The sequence below is a fragment of the Dicentrarchus labrax genome, unplaced genomic scaffold, assembly GCF_905237075.1.
Source record: "Dicentrarchus labrax unplaced genomic scaffold, dlabrax2021, whole genome shotgun sequence".
NCBI classification, from domain to species: Eukaryota; Metazoa; Chordata; class Actinopteri; family Moronidae; genus Dicentrarchus; species Dicentrarchus labrax.
Window position 1 is genome coordinate 150,001 of NW_026136883.1, and position 17,500 is coordinate 167,500.

The 17,500-nt window shown below is 42.0% G+C and overlaps 1 protein-coding gene across 1 annotated transcript in view; it reads left to right on the plus strand.

The window, feature by feature from the left end:
• The window catches only part of lratb.1 (lecithin retinol acyltransferase b, tandem duplicate 1), a 19,678-nt gene extending 5,935 nt beyond the window's left edge, over positions 1 to 13,743 (plus strand). Inside the window, exons 10-20 of the mRNA XM_051395012.1 lie at positions 935 to 999; positions 1,140 to 1,246; positions 1,380 to 1,482; positions 2,027 to 2,126; positions 2,817 to 2,856; positions 2,977 to 3,028; positions 3,688 to 3,796; positions 4,536 to 4,619; positions 4,716 to 4,833; positions 8,123 to 8,213; positions 9,284 to 13,743. Of these exons, the coding sequence (XP_051250972.1) occupies positions 935 to 999; positions 1,140 to 1,246; positions 1,380 to 1,482; positions 2,027 to 2,126; positions 2,817 to 2,856; positions 2,977 to 3,028; positions 3,688 to 3,796; positions 4,536 to 4,619; positions 4,716 to 4,833; positions 8,123 to 8,213; positions 9,284 to 9,358 (944 nt within the window). The 3' untranslated portion in view covers positions 9,359 to 13,743. The remainder of the gene's footprint in view (positions 1 to 934; positions 1,000 to 1,139; positions 1,247 to 1,379; positions 1,483 to 2,026; positions 2,127 to 2,816; positions 2,857 to 2,976; positions 3,029 to 3,687; positions 3,797 to 4,535; positions 4,620 to 4,715; positions 4,834 to 8,122; positions 8,214 to 9,283) is intronic.
• Positions 13,744 to 17,500: the final 3,757 nt, after the last annotated feature.

A 17,500-nucleotide genomic window follows, 5' to 3' on the forward strand; every position in this document is an offset into this window, starting at 1 on the left:
AATGTGCATAAAATCTGAGCAAAAAGTCTCAGTAACCTCCGACATCAGAGTTTATAGTCACAAGCTGTTTCTCGCTGTTAGAGGTTCAATCGCAGAGTTTGATACCAAATCTTTAAACAAAATATCATAAGACAATGTTTTTCTGACACTTCTGCGTCTGCGTTGATCTGCATTCTTATCGCTTATAAGTTGTTGGAGACATTTTTGGGTCAATATCTTTAATCAAATTGTTAAAAAATGTCAAAAATCCCTCCGAAGAACCACATTAAGACCTTGAATCACACCATTAAACAATCGGGATTTGACATTTGACAACAGATTTCTGAGCCGTAACCAGTGCAGAAAATAACAACATGTGACTGTAAATAAACACATTTTCTGTGTTTTGTATTATTTAGTTTTAATAGATCATTTTGTCCAGTTCTCAGCTGAAATCGTCCTGTTGCTGTTCACTCTCTCTGTGAACTCTCACCCTGAACTTTAAGCAGATTTGATCTCGTCTGGGTTACACAATGTGGGAGTTCTGGATCCAGTCTGGACCAGAACTCCTATTTCAAAAAGGGGGACGTGAACTTTTGGCTGGTAAAAATGTAAATATTTTATTTCTGATTGAGCCTCAGTTGAACTCGGTTGAAGCTGACCGCTTCCTGACCCCCTCCGCCCGGGAACGTGAACTGAAGATGAACCGGTGGCAAGTCCGGAGTCCGGTTCGAGCGGGAGGGTGAACGGAGTGCTGTTCCTCCGTCTCTGTGTTTAAGGAGACGACAGGGTCGGTTCCTCTGGTTCTGCGTCGGTTCAGAGAACTTTTATGATCAGATTCTTTACAGGAAGCATCTTAATGTCTGCGTCTAACGTAGAGTTCAGGTGGTCAGACGTCGCTGCAGTGACGTTAATGTGCTCACTCTGGAGTAATCTAACAGTAAACTGTTTCCAGGTGTGGAAGGAGGCGCGGTCAGAGTGACGGGGGCTAAAGGCTTCGCTCCATCACAAGACTACAAGGTACACTAACTCACTAACCTGAGATGTGACTGTTTATGTCTTTTAATATATTTGTTACAGTTAATTGTTCATCTCTCGCTGCTGCAACTGGAGCTAACAGCTAACAGCTAACATATCCTTCCTCCCCCTCGTCTCTCCAGGTGTGCGCTACCTACATGGATGGTTTCCGGGCGACGGCGGTTTGTCCGGTCGGAGGACCGAGAGCGGCGGAAAAGGCCCGACGAACCGCAGACAGCATCATCAAACGGTGTGTAAGAGGAAAGACTTCCTGTGTGTGTGTGTGTGTGTGTGGATGCTGCCTCTAAAATGGATTCCTAACAGTAAGAGTGTGTGTGTGTGTGTGTGTGTGTGTGTGTGTGTGTGTGTGTGTGTGTGTGCAGGACGAAGCGTATTTTTAAGCAGTTGGGGCTGGAAGATTTCAGCTCCGTCAACGTCCAGGTCCTCGGAGCCGAGGACACGTACGGTGCCAACGCTTGCAGCAAGGTAACACACACACACACACACACACACACAAACACACACACACACACACACACACACAAGAAAAGTACAAACTTTTATATAAAATCTGAATAAAAGTTGAAGGAATATCTACTTCCTGTTCTGTTTTCTTTCTTCATAAACATTAAAAAAACGAGACCGAACTTCAGAATATTCTCTCTTTCTTTCCAGTGTTAACTCCTCATCCCTCCATCTCTCAGTCTTTAACACCACAACCAGGTCAGGGTTCAGAACTTAAGCCTGTTTCACGCCTCTAAACTCTCCCTCCATCCAAAACTTCTCCTCCAGCAGAAGCAGCTCAGGGTCGGAGTTAATCCTGTTTCACACCTCTAACCTCCCACACTCTCTCTCTCTCTCTCTCTCTGTCTCTGTGTCTCTCTCTGTCTCTCTCTCTCTCTCTCTCTCTCTCTCTCTCTCTGTCTCTTCTGGAGGTTTTAGTAAAACAGGAGAGCAAAATGTGATCAAAGTTATATATTATATTGTACTGTGTGTGTGTGTGTGTGTGTGTGTGTGTGTGTGTGTGCAGGGATCCAGGGAGGCTGTGATCTGGATGGCCGTCCACCACAAACAGAAGAAAGCTCTGGAGCTGTTCGCCAGAGAAGTAGCTCCCGCAGGAACCGGCGCCGGTACGATAGCGTGTTGTTTTTAAACGAGGCATCAGATCTTATTTAGCATCAGTTTTTGCAAATTAGCTCAAATACAGATCATCTGAAGTCTGACCTGTACCCTTCCTAAGCCCCGCCCCCTTTCTGCTCTGTGCTCCAATCACAGTTGGACAGAAGCTATCCAATCTTTTAAATATCTACAAAATGTGGTTGTCTTTTCAACATAGATTAGCTTAGCACGTAGCATATCTAAGAACAGGAGAGGAGGAAGTTGACCGAGGCTCAATGTGGCGTGAGGACTGGTGAGTGGACGGTCAGTCGGGTTCAGAAACCTTCTTACAGCCCTGAGATTATTTAATAAAAACAAATATTAATAAAAACATTATTATCAGTTAATGCAGCTAAATATGTTGTTTTCATGTCGTAATCTTCAGGATCCATTAATGAACACACACAGTACAGAGGGGAGTGTGTTACTGCTGATAAGGAGGGTCGTGACCTCCTCAACCAGATTGGGATTTTTGTTTATAGTGACAAGTTCAACACAGACACACACACACACACACACACATGAACTCTGTGTGACTCCAGCTGCTGATTCACGCCGTCAGAACTAAAAGTAGGACAGCTGAACTCGACTCTGCTGACGCTGCAAACATCTGTGTTTTTGTGCTCGTGAACTTTTGGTTCTTCTCTCGTTCCGTCTTCCAGCTCCCGGACTGACCGGCATCGTGGGCGGACGACCCCGAGTGTGAGTGCGCTCCCTCGTTAACTCGTACGGGAAACCGGTTCGACAGGTGAAACATCTGGAGAACAGCTGTGTTGTTCACAATAAATCAAAAGAGTAAAAAATGTGTGTCTGTCGTTTCAGGTCTCCGGTCCTGAAGCCGTTTTTCTTCTTACACCCAAAATCTGAGCTGAAGGTGACGTTTGAGTTCAATCTGCAAACAGTTTTTCTTACAAATGAGGAACTGTGATGAGTCAGAGTATAAAAGCTAGAGTTACTGTATGTCTGCGCTGCATTAGTCCTTCTTTATAAACTAGTGTGTTGGGTAATAAAGACGTTATTATTGTGTAAATCTACTGGTAGAAAAGATCTTTAATGCCGACCAATCAAAAACGATCAACCGTGTAAACGGGAAGTCACTGCAGCGTCACAAGTTAACAGCTTCAGGAGGCCAAAAGATGTATTAAAACATTTATTTATGATTTTATCTTATTTATACAAACATGGAGGGACTATGGTGGTCTTCCATAGAAACCTGTGTGTTTCAGAGTTAGTCGTATTCATGCAGTTTAGAATTAGTAATGCTAAGCTAACCGAGGTGATCTGGTCATTCGGGCCAACATTTGGTTATTTTTGGTGAAATGTTATTCAAAATCTTGTCAGTTTACATGATATTTAACAGTAGTGTTTAAATTAGTGAATTCACCTCAGATTTTAATCATTTTTGTGAGGTCTCAGACTCATTTTAACATTTAAATTCTTATCGTGGACTAGCTGCTGCCTGAGTCGAGTAGAGAGAGTTGATGTTGAGATTTTTAACTCTCCTGTTAAATGACACAAGTGTCCTGGCTGCAGGTGGACGTTCACGTCGGTGGGGAGCTGGCGGAGTCTCTCGCGGAGGCGGAGCCAGACGCACGTGAGCAGGAAGCCCCTCCCACCTCAGCAGAGGACGCGCCCGACGCAGGTAAACGCAAGTTACACCTGAGCCAATCGGTTTTAACCCCTCTCATCCGTCAGTTAACTGCTAGTGGAGCCACTGTTGCTATGGTTACCTGTAGTTGTAGTTCTGAAAAACATTCCAGGGATTCTTGAGTCCTTGAGGATGTTCTGGGAATCCATGAGGGGGGGGCGGTTTCTATAGAGCTTAACTCGTCCTTGAGGGGCCTCCTGGGGTCTTTACGGGGGGTTTCTCCTCTGGTTGATTCTTAAAGTGTTAATTATATTATAACTATTGATTAACAGATGATATTACTGCTGTGTATATAGACCTGTGTGCAGTTAGTGGTGGTTGCCTGCAGAGGGCGACATCTTCACATGTCACCATTTACCTCCAAATAACAACAAACACAGAAACCAGATCCACGGAAACATCTCATATTGTTCCAAAAGAAAGTCTGAATGTCTGAATGATAAAAACCTACAAAAAACTGAGATTGTGAGAATCAATTAAGACTCTGTGTGTGTGTGTGTGTGTGTGTGTGTGTCTTTGTCCTTTCAGCCTTTCAGTAACGCTGCATTCACAAACAATACTGAGCACACACACAGACTATCCACACAACGTTAATGACGTACTTGTGACGCAGCGGAGGAACTACATTTAAAAACCTGAATTGAAGCACACAATAAAAAGTGGCACTCGAGTAAATGTTTTACGAAACAACACAGACGGTCACACATTCAGTGAACATTGTGTTTCTGCTCAGAGCTGCCCAGCGGACCCCACAGCTACAGGCTGGAGGAGCTCGCCTACACGAGGAGCGGAGACAAAGGAGACTCGGCTAACATCGGTGAGAAAACAAGAAGTGAAGCGGTGGTTTTTTTTATTTGTTGTAAATTTAAAGATGGATGCCTGTTCTTCACTCTGAGTTTCTCTTCGTCTTTAGGAGTGATCGCTCGTCATCCTCTCTTCTTCCCCTACCTGAAGAAACACCTGACTTCTTCCGTCGTGGCAGAATACTTCTCCCACCTCATCCAGCCCGGGGTGAACGACGCCGTCACACGGTGAGCAGACAGACAGGCGGACAGACAGAGAGACAGACAGACAGACAGAGAGACAGACAGACGGACAGAGAGACGGGGAGAGAGAGAGAGACAGACAGACAGACAGGGGGAGAGAGAGAGGAAGAAAGAGGAAGAAAAACAAAATGAGATGTCGACATCTGATTCAGGAATTCTTCTGTTAGCCAAGAATCACCTCTGACATTTTGGTCAAAAATATAAAAATCCCCCAAAAACAGACGAGTTAAGTATCCAGTTTATGAGCTAACGACCTTACGGTGGCCCAGACGGTTCAATCCGTTCATCAAATATATTTATTAACAAACGACCGTAACAAAGCTCGGTTAGTGTTTACATCTTCTACTGAACCCTCCCCAACCGAGACAGTAAGTGAAGCTTACAGGTAGAACCGCTGCTCGAGGCACTAGAAGCACGTTCATGACCGTTTGTAAAGGTTCCTGTGTGGTAGCTACCTGCTTTGTAAAGATAGCGAAGCTAGCAGCTCAGAGAGGCGAACTCTCCTGCGTCTGTGGCAGAGTGTGTCAGGCTAACGGCCACGCTGCAGTAGCCGGTTTCAACCAGTAGAGGGCGGTCAGAATAGAACTCAAATATTTTGCACTAAAAGGTCTGAATCACCCAACAACGCCATCTTTAGTCAGGTGTGTGTGTGTGTGTGTGTGTGTGTGTGTGTGTGTGTGTGTGTGTGTGTGTGTGGGAGTTGGAGTGCAACACACACACACAGCAGTGGCTGCGGTCGCTGTAATCACTGTCAGACGTCGGCCTTCAGCAACAGGACACAACAGGGCAAAAACAAGACACACAATCTGAGGTTGAACAGATATTAGTCACGATCGCACACACACACACTCACACAAACCTCCTACATGTTTGTCTTCTTCTTCTCAGTATTTATCTGCTGACACGCCACTACGACTCCTCTTCTCATCCTGCAGACTGTCGGCTCAGTTTGGACTAAATATTTTAAATTCCAGAGTCACAATAACTTAAAATTCCCTCATATTTCTCATATTTGAACTCAGTCGACCGTTTAACCTCCAACAGCTGAACCATATTACACCTTCTCATTAATCTCTGCTCACTTTATTGTTGAAATCTCCATTTATAACCCATAAAGTGTGGAAAAACCTGGCAATCATTTAGCCTAGCTTAGCATAGAACTGCTTCACAAATACATCAACTAACAGCCTTAGAGATCACAAATTAACACATTCCTCGTTTGTTTAATGCATACACACAAACAGGAGTGTATAAATGAGGTTCCCAAACATCCTGGGATTTTGAGACTGGTTTTTGAGTCCTGGAAACACCTGGAAATGGATTAAAATGACCCCAAAATCCTGGAAATGTTTAATTGTCTTTCACCCCCTCGCTCTTGCCTACATAAACCTTGGTGCGTACTTTGTTTGAAACGCAACTGTCGGTGGGATATGTTGCGTGAAGTACAATGCGTGCAAATAGCCAAAAATGACTACTACAACCAAAATGTCTCACTTCCTGTTGGGTTTGGGGTCCAGGATGTTTATTTGAAACCATCTTGGGGAGCTGCTGTTGAGCCATTTTGCCAAGCCCAAGAGCAAGAACCCGTAAATCTTTTTAAAAGTTTAAGTCTGTGCAGCGTTTGTGGAGTTTTTGAGGATGTTGCAGGCACCAAAAATGTGATTAATTTGGCAGAATAATAATAATTCCTTACATCTCAAGAGGGCTTTAATAAGAATAATAAGAGCCGGTTTGCGTCTGCATGACGTCTCACAGCTGTTTGTTATATCGTGTCCACCAGCGTAACTGGAGGAAATCTAAAATCCGATTTAAAACATCTTAACCATGTTGCCGGCTCCGTTTTTCAAACCCCACAAAAACCAGGCTGACAAAGATTTAACAGAGTGCTGAAGACACTGGAGGGCAGCTGCGGTTCGAACCATTACGCTGTCAGCAGGAAGAGAAACCACAACTGACTGAGGACAGAAACCAGGAACACAACTTCCACTGAAACCAAAGACACAACACCATAAACATCACGACTGTCGTAACCCGGCTCCAAGGTGATCACAGAGGGATCAATAGGAGACCGGGGCTTGTTTGTCTCCAAACAACAGCATCTTGTAAACAAAGACTTTCTGCAGCCACTGAGCTGTCAAAGGCAAAATATAAGTAAAGTTGTATTTATGTGTTTCAAAATGGAAACAAAATCCTGTCAACAAGTTTGTTGTGGTTGGGAAAAGGGCAGTTTGAACCATCTATAACGGACAAACTTCAATCAATCAGATCACTGAACAATATAACGCAATCAAACTTTTACCGAGGTTAGTCGGGAGACGAGAGAAAACATCTTTTCTGATATAACAGATGCTAGCAGCAGCTACACTAACCTCTTTAGTTTTATTCAAACGAGAGGCAGAGAATATGAATAAGGGAATAGCAGCGTTATTCTGTGCAATTCTAAACTCTATAGCTAGATAGCAACTCGGCACTTTCACAAACGCTGGTTTTGGCAAGCGATCAATATGATTAACGGAAAAAAGATCAAGCAGGAGTCGAGCTCCAGGTGAACTAACTTGTATTATGTAAAAGATGTGGCATCAAAAGCCTTTTGCTTAATTGTGATTGGCTACTTGGGTCAAATGTGACATTGACGAGTGTTTATTGTTGTTTTGTGTATTTGTTTCTACTGTATTTTAACTTTGATGCATGTCTAAGTGAAAAAAGAAAAACACAGGGAAAGAGAAACCATCAGAAAACATGTATGTTTAGCGTGTTATCGTGTTTACAGGATAATTAGCATTAAACATGATGATGTCTTTTTTTGGGGAACGAATATCGGAACACGTGCGCTGCCGGCGGACATGTTTGAGCGATGACTCGGCGCCGCGGCGTGTTAGCGATTAGCGTAATGAAGAGGTGGAGGCCGTAAAGCTCGCTGACCTGCATCTCCTCTCGCACCCCTGAAACGCCTCCCCGCCGCCACAGACCCTTCATTAGTGCACCTCCACCGCTCGTTAAACCCTGTGGGAGGCACACACACACACACACACACACACACACACACACACACACACACACACACACACACACACACACATTTAACTGCTAACAGACACACACTCAGGTTTTTTTTACATACACACACATTAACGAGTAATTGTGTGCAATAAACCGCCACATGGTGCCAGGCTGTGCTGGCGTGTGTGTTTTAAACGTGCGAAGGTTGGCGTTGCCGTGGTTACGAGGTGTGTTTTTTTTTTTTTTTTTTTTAAACTGTTGCTGTGGTCTGCAGATACACTCTGCCGGGGATCCACGGGCTCAACTTTGTTCTGCAGAGTTCACTGGGAGGAGGAGGGGTGGCGTCTCTACGCAGCGACCCCCAGGTAACACACACACACACACACACACACACACACACACACACACACACACACACACACACACACACACTTCCTGTTTCTGAAGTCTCTCTTTCATCACCTCGTCTCTCTCGCCGCCTCCAAACACTGTTTTTCTTTTGCTTCAAACAGCTTGAAACTGCAGCCTCACAGTGACAAAATTTAAATATATAATGTGTTATTTATATATTTAGTGACAGTTTGTGTTTTTAATCTAAACTCTGGTTTTAGCTTAATTTGTAAAATTAAACTGCACACAAATATTGATTATAACACTGAAAACAAAAGTTCTAAATTTAAAGAATTTCACAGAATAATCCCACTGAGCTTTATATTGTTTGTATTAATTAGATTTTTTTTATAAACTGCAAGCAGAAAATGGAAACGCTAACCATAAATTATATATTAACATTAATATAAATTATAAAATGTACCTTTTCAGAAAGATATTTAGATTAATATATTTCACTGATAAGAAAAGTATTTTGTTGTTTCCCAATAAAAATCTGCGACAGTTGGAACTAAATATCTTTCAAACACAACTATTCATTTGTCTCTAAAGAAATCACACAAAAGGTTTTATTATTTTATATTCAAGAACAACACAAACACGAGATCTCAGCGTAAAACTTACACATTTTAAAGGTTTTCACAAAATAATCCCACAGAACAAGAAACACTCACAAGGTCTCGTTTACAAGACGAAGCCAAACTACGAATGCGACGGCTAAAGTTAGGTAGACGAGGTTGTGTGCGCCAGCAACAGTCAGTGATGGAAAATATTCAGCTAACATTGCTGCTGCTGAAGGTATTTGAAGTCTTTCCACCTTCCTCTTGTTGCCTTTCACCCTCCTCCTCCTCCCTCCCTCCTGTAAAGCTTTTTACCGCCTCGCAGGAATCCACAGCACATCAAAGACTCACAATGTGCTAACACACACACCTCACACACTCCCATAAAACCCCAACACACACAACCTGTAAATTCACACACACTGGAGGTGGAAACACACATGTTCACGTCGTACGAACAAACTTTTTATGCTTTGTTTCCTCAGGGTAAAGCCTACGGTCAGATGCTGCTGGACCTGAAGCTGAGAGGGCTGCCCGACCTCAAATCACTGGTGGACTGAGAGAGAAAGTTAACGAGGGGGGTGAGCGAGGGGGGGGAGAGCGGTGGGAAACAGAGACAGACAGATCCTTTATGAGGTTGCGTTAAAGAGAAAACCTGAAGAACGCGAGATTACAGAAACAAAGACACGTTTATGTTCGTACACACTGCAGACCAGAAGAGAGCGTTCGGAAAATTAAACACCATAAAGTATTTTAATAAGGTTCAACAGGAGGCGCCACGACAACTCTAATGCTGAAATCACCTCCTCAAAGTCCCTGTGAACAGAACGGCAGCCAACAGCGCTAAAGCTGTGCTACGTCCCCCAGAAACAGACCGACAGAGGACAGTTTGACTTCTAGCACCTTCTGCAACGAGCTAACGGCAGCTAACATTACGTTCATTAGCTTCTTTTAGTAACAAGTCCATCTGGAAACTCCATAATTCACCTCGGTACCGCTGTCGTCAAACTGTCCTCTGTCTGTCTCGGAGGTTGTGTTCCCCGTTCGGTTGCACGCTAACGGCAGCTACGTTAGCAGTTAACTAATGTTAGGTCAGCTTGTTTCTCTGATAACTTAAGATCCAGACGTCCGATGACTAAAATCCTTCATCCGGTTCAAATCTAGAGTTAAAAAGCACCAAGATCTAAACAGTGGATGGTAACAATGTGGCTTCAGACTGGATCAACAGTCAATGTATGACAGCTTCTGGCAGACAACCACAACGCTGACGCAGGCACAAAGGGGATATGACGCCATTTATTATAGATTATTGATTGAATCAACTACATATAGAACATAGCTGTAGAGTTTATAGACTGTTTAATGATTATAGATTTAACAGTACATGCAGAACAACTTATTTTGAAGAGAGAATAAAGTTATTTGTAGGTAATAAAATTATTGTAGCTTCTGTGAGGGTTGCGGCTTAAAGGAACAATTTTAGTGTCAAACTCTCGTCACAATCTGAACTCGAGCTCCTTACCGGCTGCAGGGGAGCTGCCTCTGACCTCTGACCTTCATCAACAACGGGGAGCGTGGTGGTTTGGGATTTCCCTCGGAGGGTAAACAAAGTATCCACCTAGCCCCGAGACGTTCCAGTCAGACATCGGAGACGCACGCTCAGGCAGGCTTCAGGTCGAATGCCTGTTTTTCCCCCTGGCTCGTTCACCTCGCCGCGACCCGGCTCCGATGTTCGCCGGCCCGCAGGAATGTGTGCCTGCTTCCACCGAAACCAACTCTCTGGCTTCCAGTATGTTTATCCATAATTGCAAACAGACTGAAGTCCCTCCACAGCTTCCGTTGTGCCTGAAAACTCATCTCACCCACCTCCTCTGAATCACATCCCCCCTTCGCCCTTCATCAGTAAAAAAGAAAAACACAAACTGACTTTTTCCTGGTGCTTCTCTCGTCCCCGACCTTTGAATTTGACCTCTTTGGGGCTTTGGGAATTTGGTGATTTCGGCATTTAATGTGAAACAAGAAAGTATTTCCTCAAATGGGTGAACCCAAGCACAGAACAAGAACCACATTAGACAGTCTGCCTAGAACAATAACCAAACAATGGTTTTCCAAACAGATGTACAAAGAGTTTTACACACAATAAAAAGATAATAAATGACAGCAGTACAAATCCCTCCAGACGGGAATTGAAAGCAGAGTTGCATGAGTATAAATCAGACCAATAAGAGAGGAATCACACGGGAAAAATAAAAATCAATCGGCGTGTCTTTGGGATTTCAAGGACAACACTGAAGTGGTCGGATTACCAAAGCGAGGTGTTAAAAGCTATAAATTCACGCTCATTTCCTGTTTTTATGAAACCCCCAAATTGGAAAAAGACTCAGTCGCCACTTTACATGAAAACGTGGACGAGCACTCACATCTTAATGCTGAAGGTTGGAGAGCAAAATCCACATCTGTGCCACATATTGCCCCTTCCCAAAAAACCCTGTGAAATATCTGCAACACTCTGCGTTAGTTATTTGAAAAAACTCTTCATCACTGCAGAACGTTTTCCAGATAATTCTTCATTCAACCCCAAAAGAATAACACAGACTGTTTGATGTTTACCCAAAGAGCTTCATGTAGCCACGAGTTTGTGGAGAAGGATTTCCAAGCAGTTGTTGCTCTTGCATGTTTTAGTAATTTGGGATGCAGATTTTCCTTCAGGCAACATCTGTATCTAAACACAAGTTTTTTAATATCGGTGGGTTGTTGTGGAGCCTCGTCCGTCCCGACCTCCTGACCTCATCTGGGAGAATCCTGATAATCAATGTTAAATAAAAGTAGCGACAGAAGACAATGTGCCACTCAAACATTAAGGTAGAAATTAAGCAGGATAACGTGCAGGGCGGTCCTCTAATAGTCGACCAACTGACGCACTTTTCATTAGTCAGATAGTTTTAGAAAACCAAATGGTGCTAAACTCTGTTCGGGGGCCTGCGCCTTGTCACCAGGATAAAGGTATCAGGATTGTTGCATTGTAGATTTTTTTTATAAGCTGCTGCCACTAGCTAGTTAGCGGAGGAAGTTTGTTTACACTACTAGCACTGTAGCGGGGCCGGAAGGCAGCCTCCCAGTTACCACTGCCGGCACCGAACACTGCCTCCGAGAGGTCGGAGGTCAGATGATTTACAGTGGCGCCGACCAGGTTCAGGCCGGGAGAGGTGCGATTTAATTCATGTTTTGAACAACAAACTAACACATTAACAAAATGTTCAGTTTCAACAGGTGGCTGTTAAAATATATATATTTAAATAATCAAATTAATATCATAAATGTTTGATGGCTAGTCAATTAATGTCCCGAACCAACAGCCCTTTAATGTTATATCTAATCCAATCCAACTTTATTTGTTAAGCACTTTAAAAACAACCAAAGTTGCCCAAAGTGCTGTACAGGAGAATAAATAAGACATCATAAATGTAAACAGTGATGGTGATATAGACTATAATATATAATAATAATAATATAGACTTATAGATTGAGTCCCGATTATTAGACTTATAATTATTATTTGAAATATTAAATCATGTAGTGTCAGTATAAATTTCGTCCAATTTTTACGATGACGGAGATTCTTTACTGACAGTTTCCGCTAGAATTATAACAATTTCGTTATTTCACATGTAGCCTTAACAACAACATGTCCTTTTGCAAATCAATGGAGGCAACTACGTCTTCTTAATTTTGACATCAATAATAAAGGGCTAAAGATTAACAGGGCTAACCTGAGCTGTCAGTATAAATCAATACATTTATGTAAACAGAATATATATTTAATCTCAGTGGACGACTTAACAATAGAAAAATCAGAAAAGTAACTAAATTTCAGTCCATGGAAGCTTTTTTGTCCGTACAAAAATATTGCTTGTTTGGCAAAAAAAAGGTCCGAACATCGAACCTTGTGGAACACCAGATAGTTTTTATTCATTTTTCCAGGTTTAAAACATCAATAAAATCATGAAGGTGCCACATTTTTCTAGTTGTTTGTCAAACTCTGCAGCATTTATCAGGAGAAGAGCTTCTATTTGTTCATTTTAGGATGATGAAGACGAGGAATGTCCGTCCCAAATATCATGTTAATCCATCCAGTAGCTGTTGAGATATTTTGGGCCACAGTGTTAATAGTTGGACAAAAAAAGCAAAGGTCCAAGAATTGAGCCCTGTGGGACACCAGAAGAAAACGTTTTATTTCAACAGTTTTAAAACAACCAATAAAAACAAAAAGTAGTTAATCAGTTTGTTCCACTAGCTGCAGTATCAATACACTGAAGAGCTTGTTTTGTTATTTTGAGACAGTGAAGACGCCAAATCTTACACATCTGCCAAATTTCATTGTGACAACAGATCAATGAAACCAGCGATGGTATGTACTCACTGTCTGGCCTTAAGTGAGCCGGCCGTCTTATACTGATGCGACTAAGTGTTAAAGTGCCTTGCTCATCGGCAGCTCATTGTTCTCACTCCTTTCGATGTTTGAACAGTTTTTATTGCAGTTTCACACTTTACAACTGAACCAAACTGTCAATGCAGCATTTTAGTCAATAAACAACATTGTTCATTCACTGTTTCTCATTTTCTGTCGATGTTTCCGGGACTCTCCCAGTTTCACCATGAGTGCTTTTTCTGTGACTGTGTTGATTTTATTAAAGGGAGAACCACTTCAGTTTTAACATTTACTTGCATGTTATTAATCAGAAATCTGTTGTAATTAAAGATCTTAAATGCTGTAAAGACAAAAAACACTTATGCCTTCCTGTATAATTTGTTTTATATCTTATAGAAGTTTGATTCTTCAGCTTTTTACACAGAAAATCACTAAAAGCATTAAAACAGTGTGTTGATTTCTGTATGATTTTGTAGATACTAAACTGAAGAGAATAAAAATATTTTTGTGAGCAAAGATTCTGTTTCAAGTGAATGTAACAAAGTGCTGCAGTTCGCTTCGCCCTGGTTCCTTATGATTACTGCAGAAAATGATCTCTGTAGTGGGCAAAGGTTTGTGATTCATTGACACTTTATAGTGTCTGAAACGTAAATGTGATCAGAAGTGAAAAGCTAATGTCATAAACGGTCATAAACAAACTGACTTCAGTTACTTACTTAATAACATATTTTATGTCGTAGAATAAAATGACCTTGTGTTAACTAGAGACCTTACTTCAGACATCAGAAACCCATTCAATAAACCCGTCTACGTCGTTAGCTTAAATGCTAACTTCTGGGTTTTAAGACTAATGTTACATTGACACTATCTGATCTTATATAGGCTCTCAATATTTAAAATTCCCATTTTCTATTTGTATAAATGGAACAGACCTTATTGCAGACATATAAACAAAAACACTGAGTTTGTTAGCTTTAATGCTTCCTCACGTCTGAGCTATTTTTCTTTAGGCAGAAACTGTAAATGCACTCATTCGAGGTTTAAGTAACTCTTTAAAATAAAAACACGTTTGGCTGCTTTTAAAAACAGTAATTATTTTAGCAGCCGTGGTTTTTAAGACACGTAAAAGCTTTAACATTCACAGGTGGGCTATTTACTGACGGATTTTATGTCAGAGAGCAAATGTGAAAATCTCTTGAACTTTTGTTAACCTCTAAAATCTACTGACCTCCGCCCATCGGTTATTCTAAAGTTAAAAAATAAAACCTCTAAAATCTACTGACCTCCGTCCATCGATTATTCTAAAAGTTGTGTTTTTCATGTGAGTTTTAAATCTCTGCATGGATAGAAAATGCAGTTGTATGAAAACTGTTTGCGTCTGTTTACAAGCTTCTTCCAGAGCTTTCAGCTGTATCTCGCTTTTCTTTCTCAGCTGAAAATGTAGTTTATGAAAAGAGACGTTATGTTGAATTTTTAATGAGCAGCACAAAACTAAATGAGGTCGTCTCTGTTGTATTTCTGAAATCCTGGACCAACAAACAAACAAACAAACAAATAAATAAATAAATAAATAAATAAATAAAAGTGTCAGTGTGAGGAGGTGAACTGCTCCTTTAATGAATCTTGAACACAGACTTTGTTTCCCACCAGCAGCAGCTTCAGCATCTCTGAGAGATTGATTAACATTCATCACATGCAGACAGCATGGGAACAACAGTGTGTGTGTGTTCATTAATCAGTGTGAGAGCTGCAGGTCGTCCGTTGAATCCTTCGCCACGACGCCGGCGCCTTTGTGCCGCTCAGACTGACGGACAGACCGCTCTGTCTCTCTCTGTCAGCGAGGATAAAGGGAGATAAATTACATCTCGACAGTCGTTACTTTCTTTTTATTCCTCGGTTCCCTCGTTCGCCTCCACAAACACACAAAGACTCAAAGTTCGACTGTACAGACGCTGAAACCGTCGTTATAGATCTCAAATTAACTTAACCTCAAATTCATTTCCTCTTAATACACAACAGACGGTGTTTAATTCAGTGTTTATCCACCAACCAGCACTTCTGTATATAGTTATTGTTAATAAGTATAATCCTTAACATTCATTGCGAGTAAGTATAATTCATTTTGTCAGCACCACTAATTAAATGACAAAAGGTCATATTTGTAAAATAAAAAGTCATATTTGTGAGTAAAAAGTCCAATTTATGTGATTAAAAAGTGATAATGAGTTTTCTGTGATATTTCTTGAAGGGAGTTTTGGTGCAGGGAGCTTTTAGTTGAATTCAAACTCCTAATATGGATTTTGTTTCAACTACAGAAACAATATCTAACTGCAAAAAGTCTGATAGGGTTGTTGTAGTTTGATTAATGCCTTAAAAATGGGAGTATTGATTACTGACTGATCTGGATCATTATCAGCTCATTGTGCTCAGTTTCTAACTGCAGTGGTTGTTTGTGTTTATCTGTCACTCTGCTGAAAGTACAGAACACAATGAAATATTTTACATATAATAAATAAACTGAGCTTTAATGGAAATGGTAGTTTCTAAAACGGACACACCAAACCTCATTCAAAAAGTGGAGGATTTAACATGGGGACAAAAACCTGCAGCGTCACCTGCAGACGGATGCTAATTTAGCTTTTGTTTGTGATAATCTGCAGGTTTTAAAAGTCCCACATCTCCTCCCCAGACTGCTGGAGAGCATTAACACACACACACACACACACACACACACACACACACACACACACACACACACACACACACACACAGATACACACACACACACACTGGTCTCGTCACTCAGCTCCATTCACCTTTTTACTGCTGCTCAGTCGGGGTCACATCAACACACATTCAGCAGCCAAATCTCATCCCTCTGCAGTCATTCAACACCAGTCAGGATGCCTCAGTGGGGGGGTGACGGCTCAGTGTGTGTGTGTGTGTGTGTGTGTGTGTGTGTGTGTGTGTGTGTGTGTCCGTAATCTACCCCTTAATCCCAAAATCCTCTTCTTCTCTAAAGGAAACAGGAAGAAAAGGGCAGCATGAGTGATTGACAGAAATGGAAAAACAGCTTTCAGTCCTCAGTGTAACAAACCGGTGAATTACCCATCATGCTCGGGGTGTGGCGTCCGTCCAGCAGCATTCAGACACTTAACGTGTTAAAGCTGCAGATGATTGATCCTTTAAACGTCCAGCAGACTGCAGGTTGATGATGCAGTTTGTGTTTATATAATATATATATATGATTATATTTGAATATAAATATGCAAAGATGTCGAGTTTTTGTAAATATTTCAGCGTGTGTGTGTGTGTGTGTGTGTTTGTTACTGTGTGTGTGTGTTTGTTACTGTGTGTGTTTGTTACTGTGTGTGTTACTGTGTGTGTGTGTGTGTGTGTGTGTGTGTGTGTGTGTGTGTGTGTGTGTGTGTGTTTGTTACTGTGTGTGTGTGTTTGTTACTGTGTGTGTGTGTTACTGTGTGTGTTAAATGGACCTGTACTTGTATAGCACCGTTCTAGTCTTCCGACCACTCAAAGCGCTTTTACACTACGTGCCACATTCACCCTTTCACACACATTCACACACCGATGCATCGGGAGCAATTTGGGGTTCAGTATCTTGCTCAAGGATACTTCGACATGTGGCACCAGGAGCCGGGGATCGAACCCACAGCCTTCTGATTAACAGCCCTCTGAGCCACAGCCGCCCCTGGACCCCGGTGTGTGTGTGTTACTGTGTGTGTGTGTGTGTGTGTGTGTGTGTGTGTGTGTGTGTGTGTGTGAGTGTGTATTACTGTGTGTGTGTTACTTGTGTGTGTGTGTGTGTGTGTGTGTGCGTGTGTGTGTTACTGTGTGTGTGTGTGCGTGTGTGTGTGTGTGTTACTGTGTGTGTGCGTTGTGTGTGTGTGTGTGTGTGTGTGTGTGTGAGTGTGTATTACTGTGTGTGTGTGTGTGTGTTACTGTGTGTGTGTGTGTGTGCGTGTGTGTGTTACTGTGTGTGTGTGTGCGTGTGTGTGTGTGTGTTACTGTGTGTGTGTGTGTGTGTGTGTGTGTGTGTGTGTGTGTGTGTGTGTGTGTGTCTGTGTGTGTGTGCGTTACTGTGTGTGTGTGTGTGAGTGTGTGTGTGTGTGTGTGTTACTGTGTGTGTGTGTGTGTTACTGTGTGTGTGTGTGTGTGTGTGTGTGTGTGTTACTGTGTGTGTGTGTGTTACTGTGTGTGTGTGTGTGTGTGTGTGTTACTGTGTGTGTGTGTGTGAGTGTGTGTGTGTGTGTGT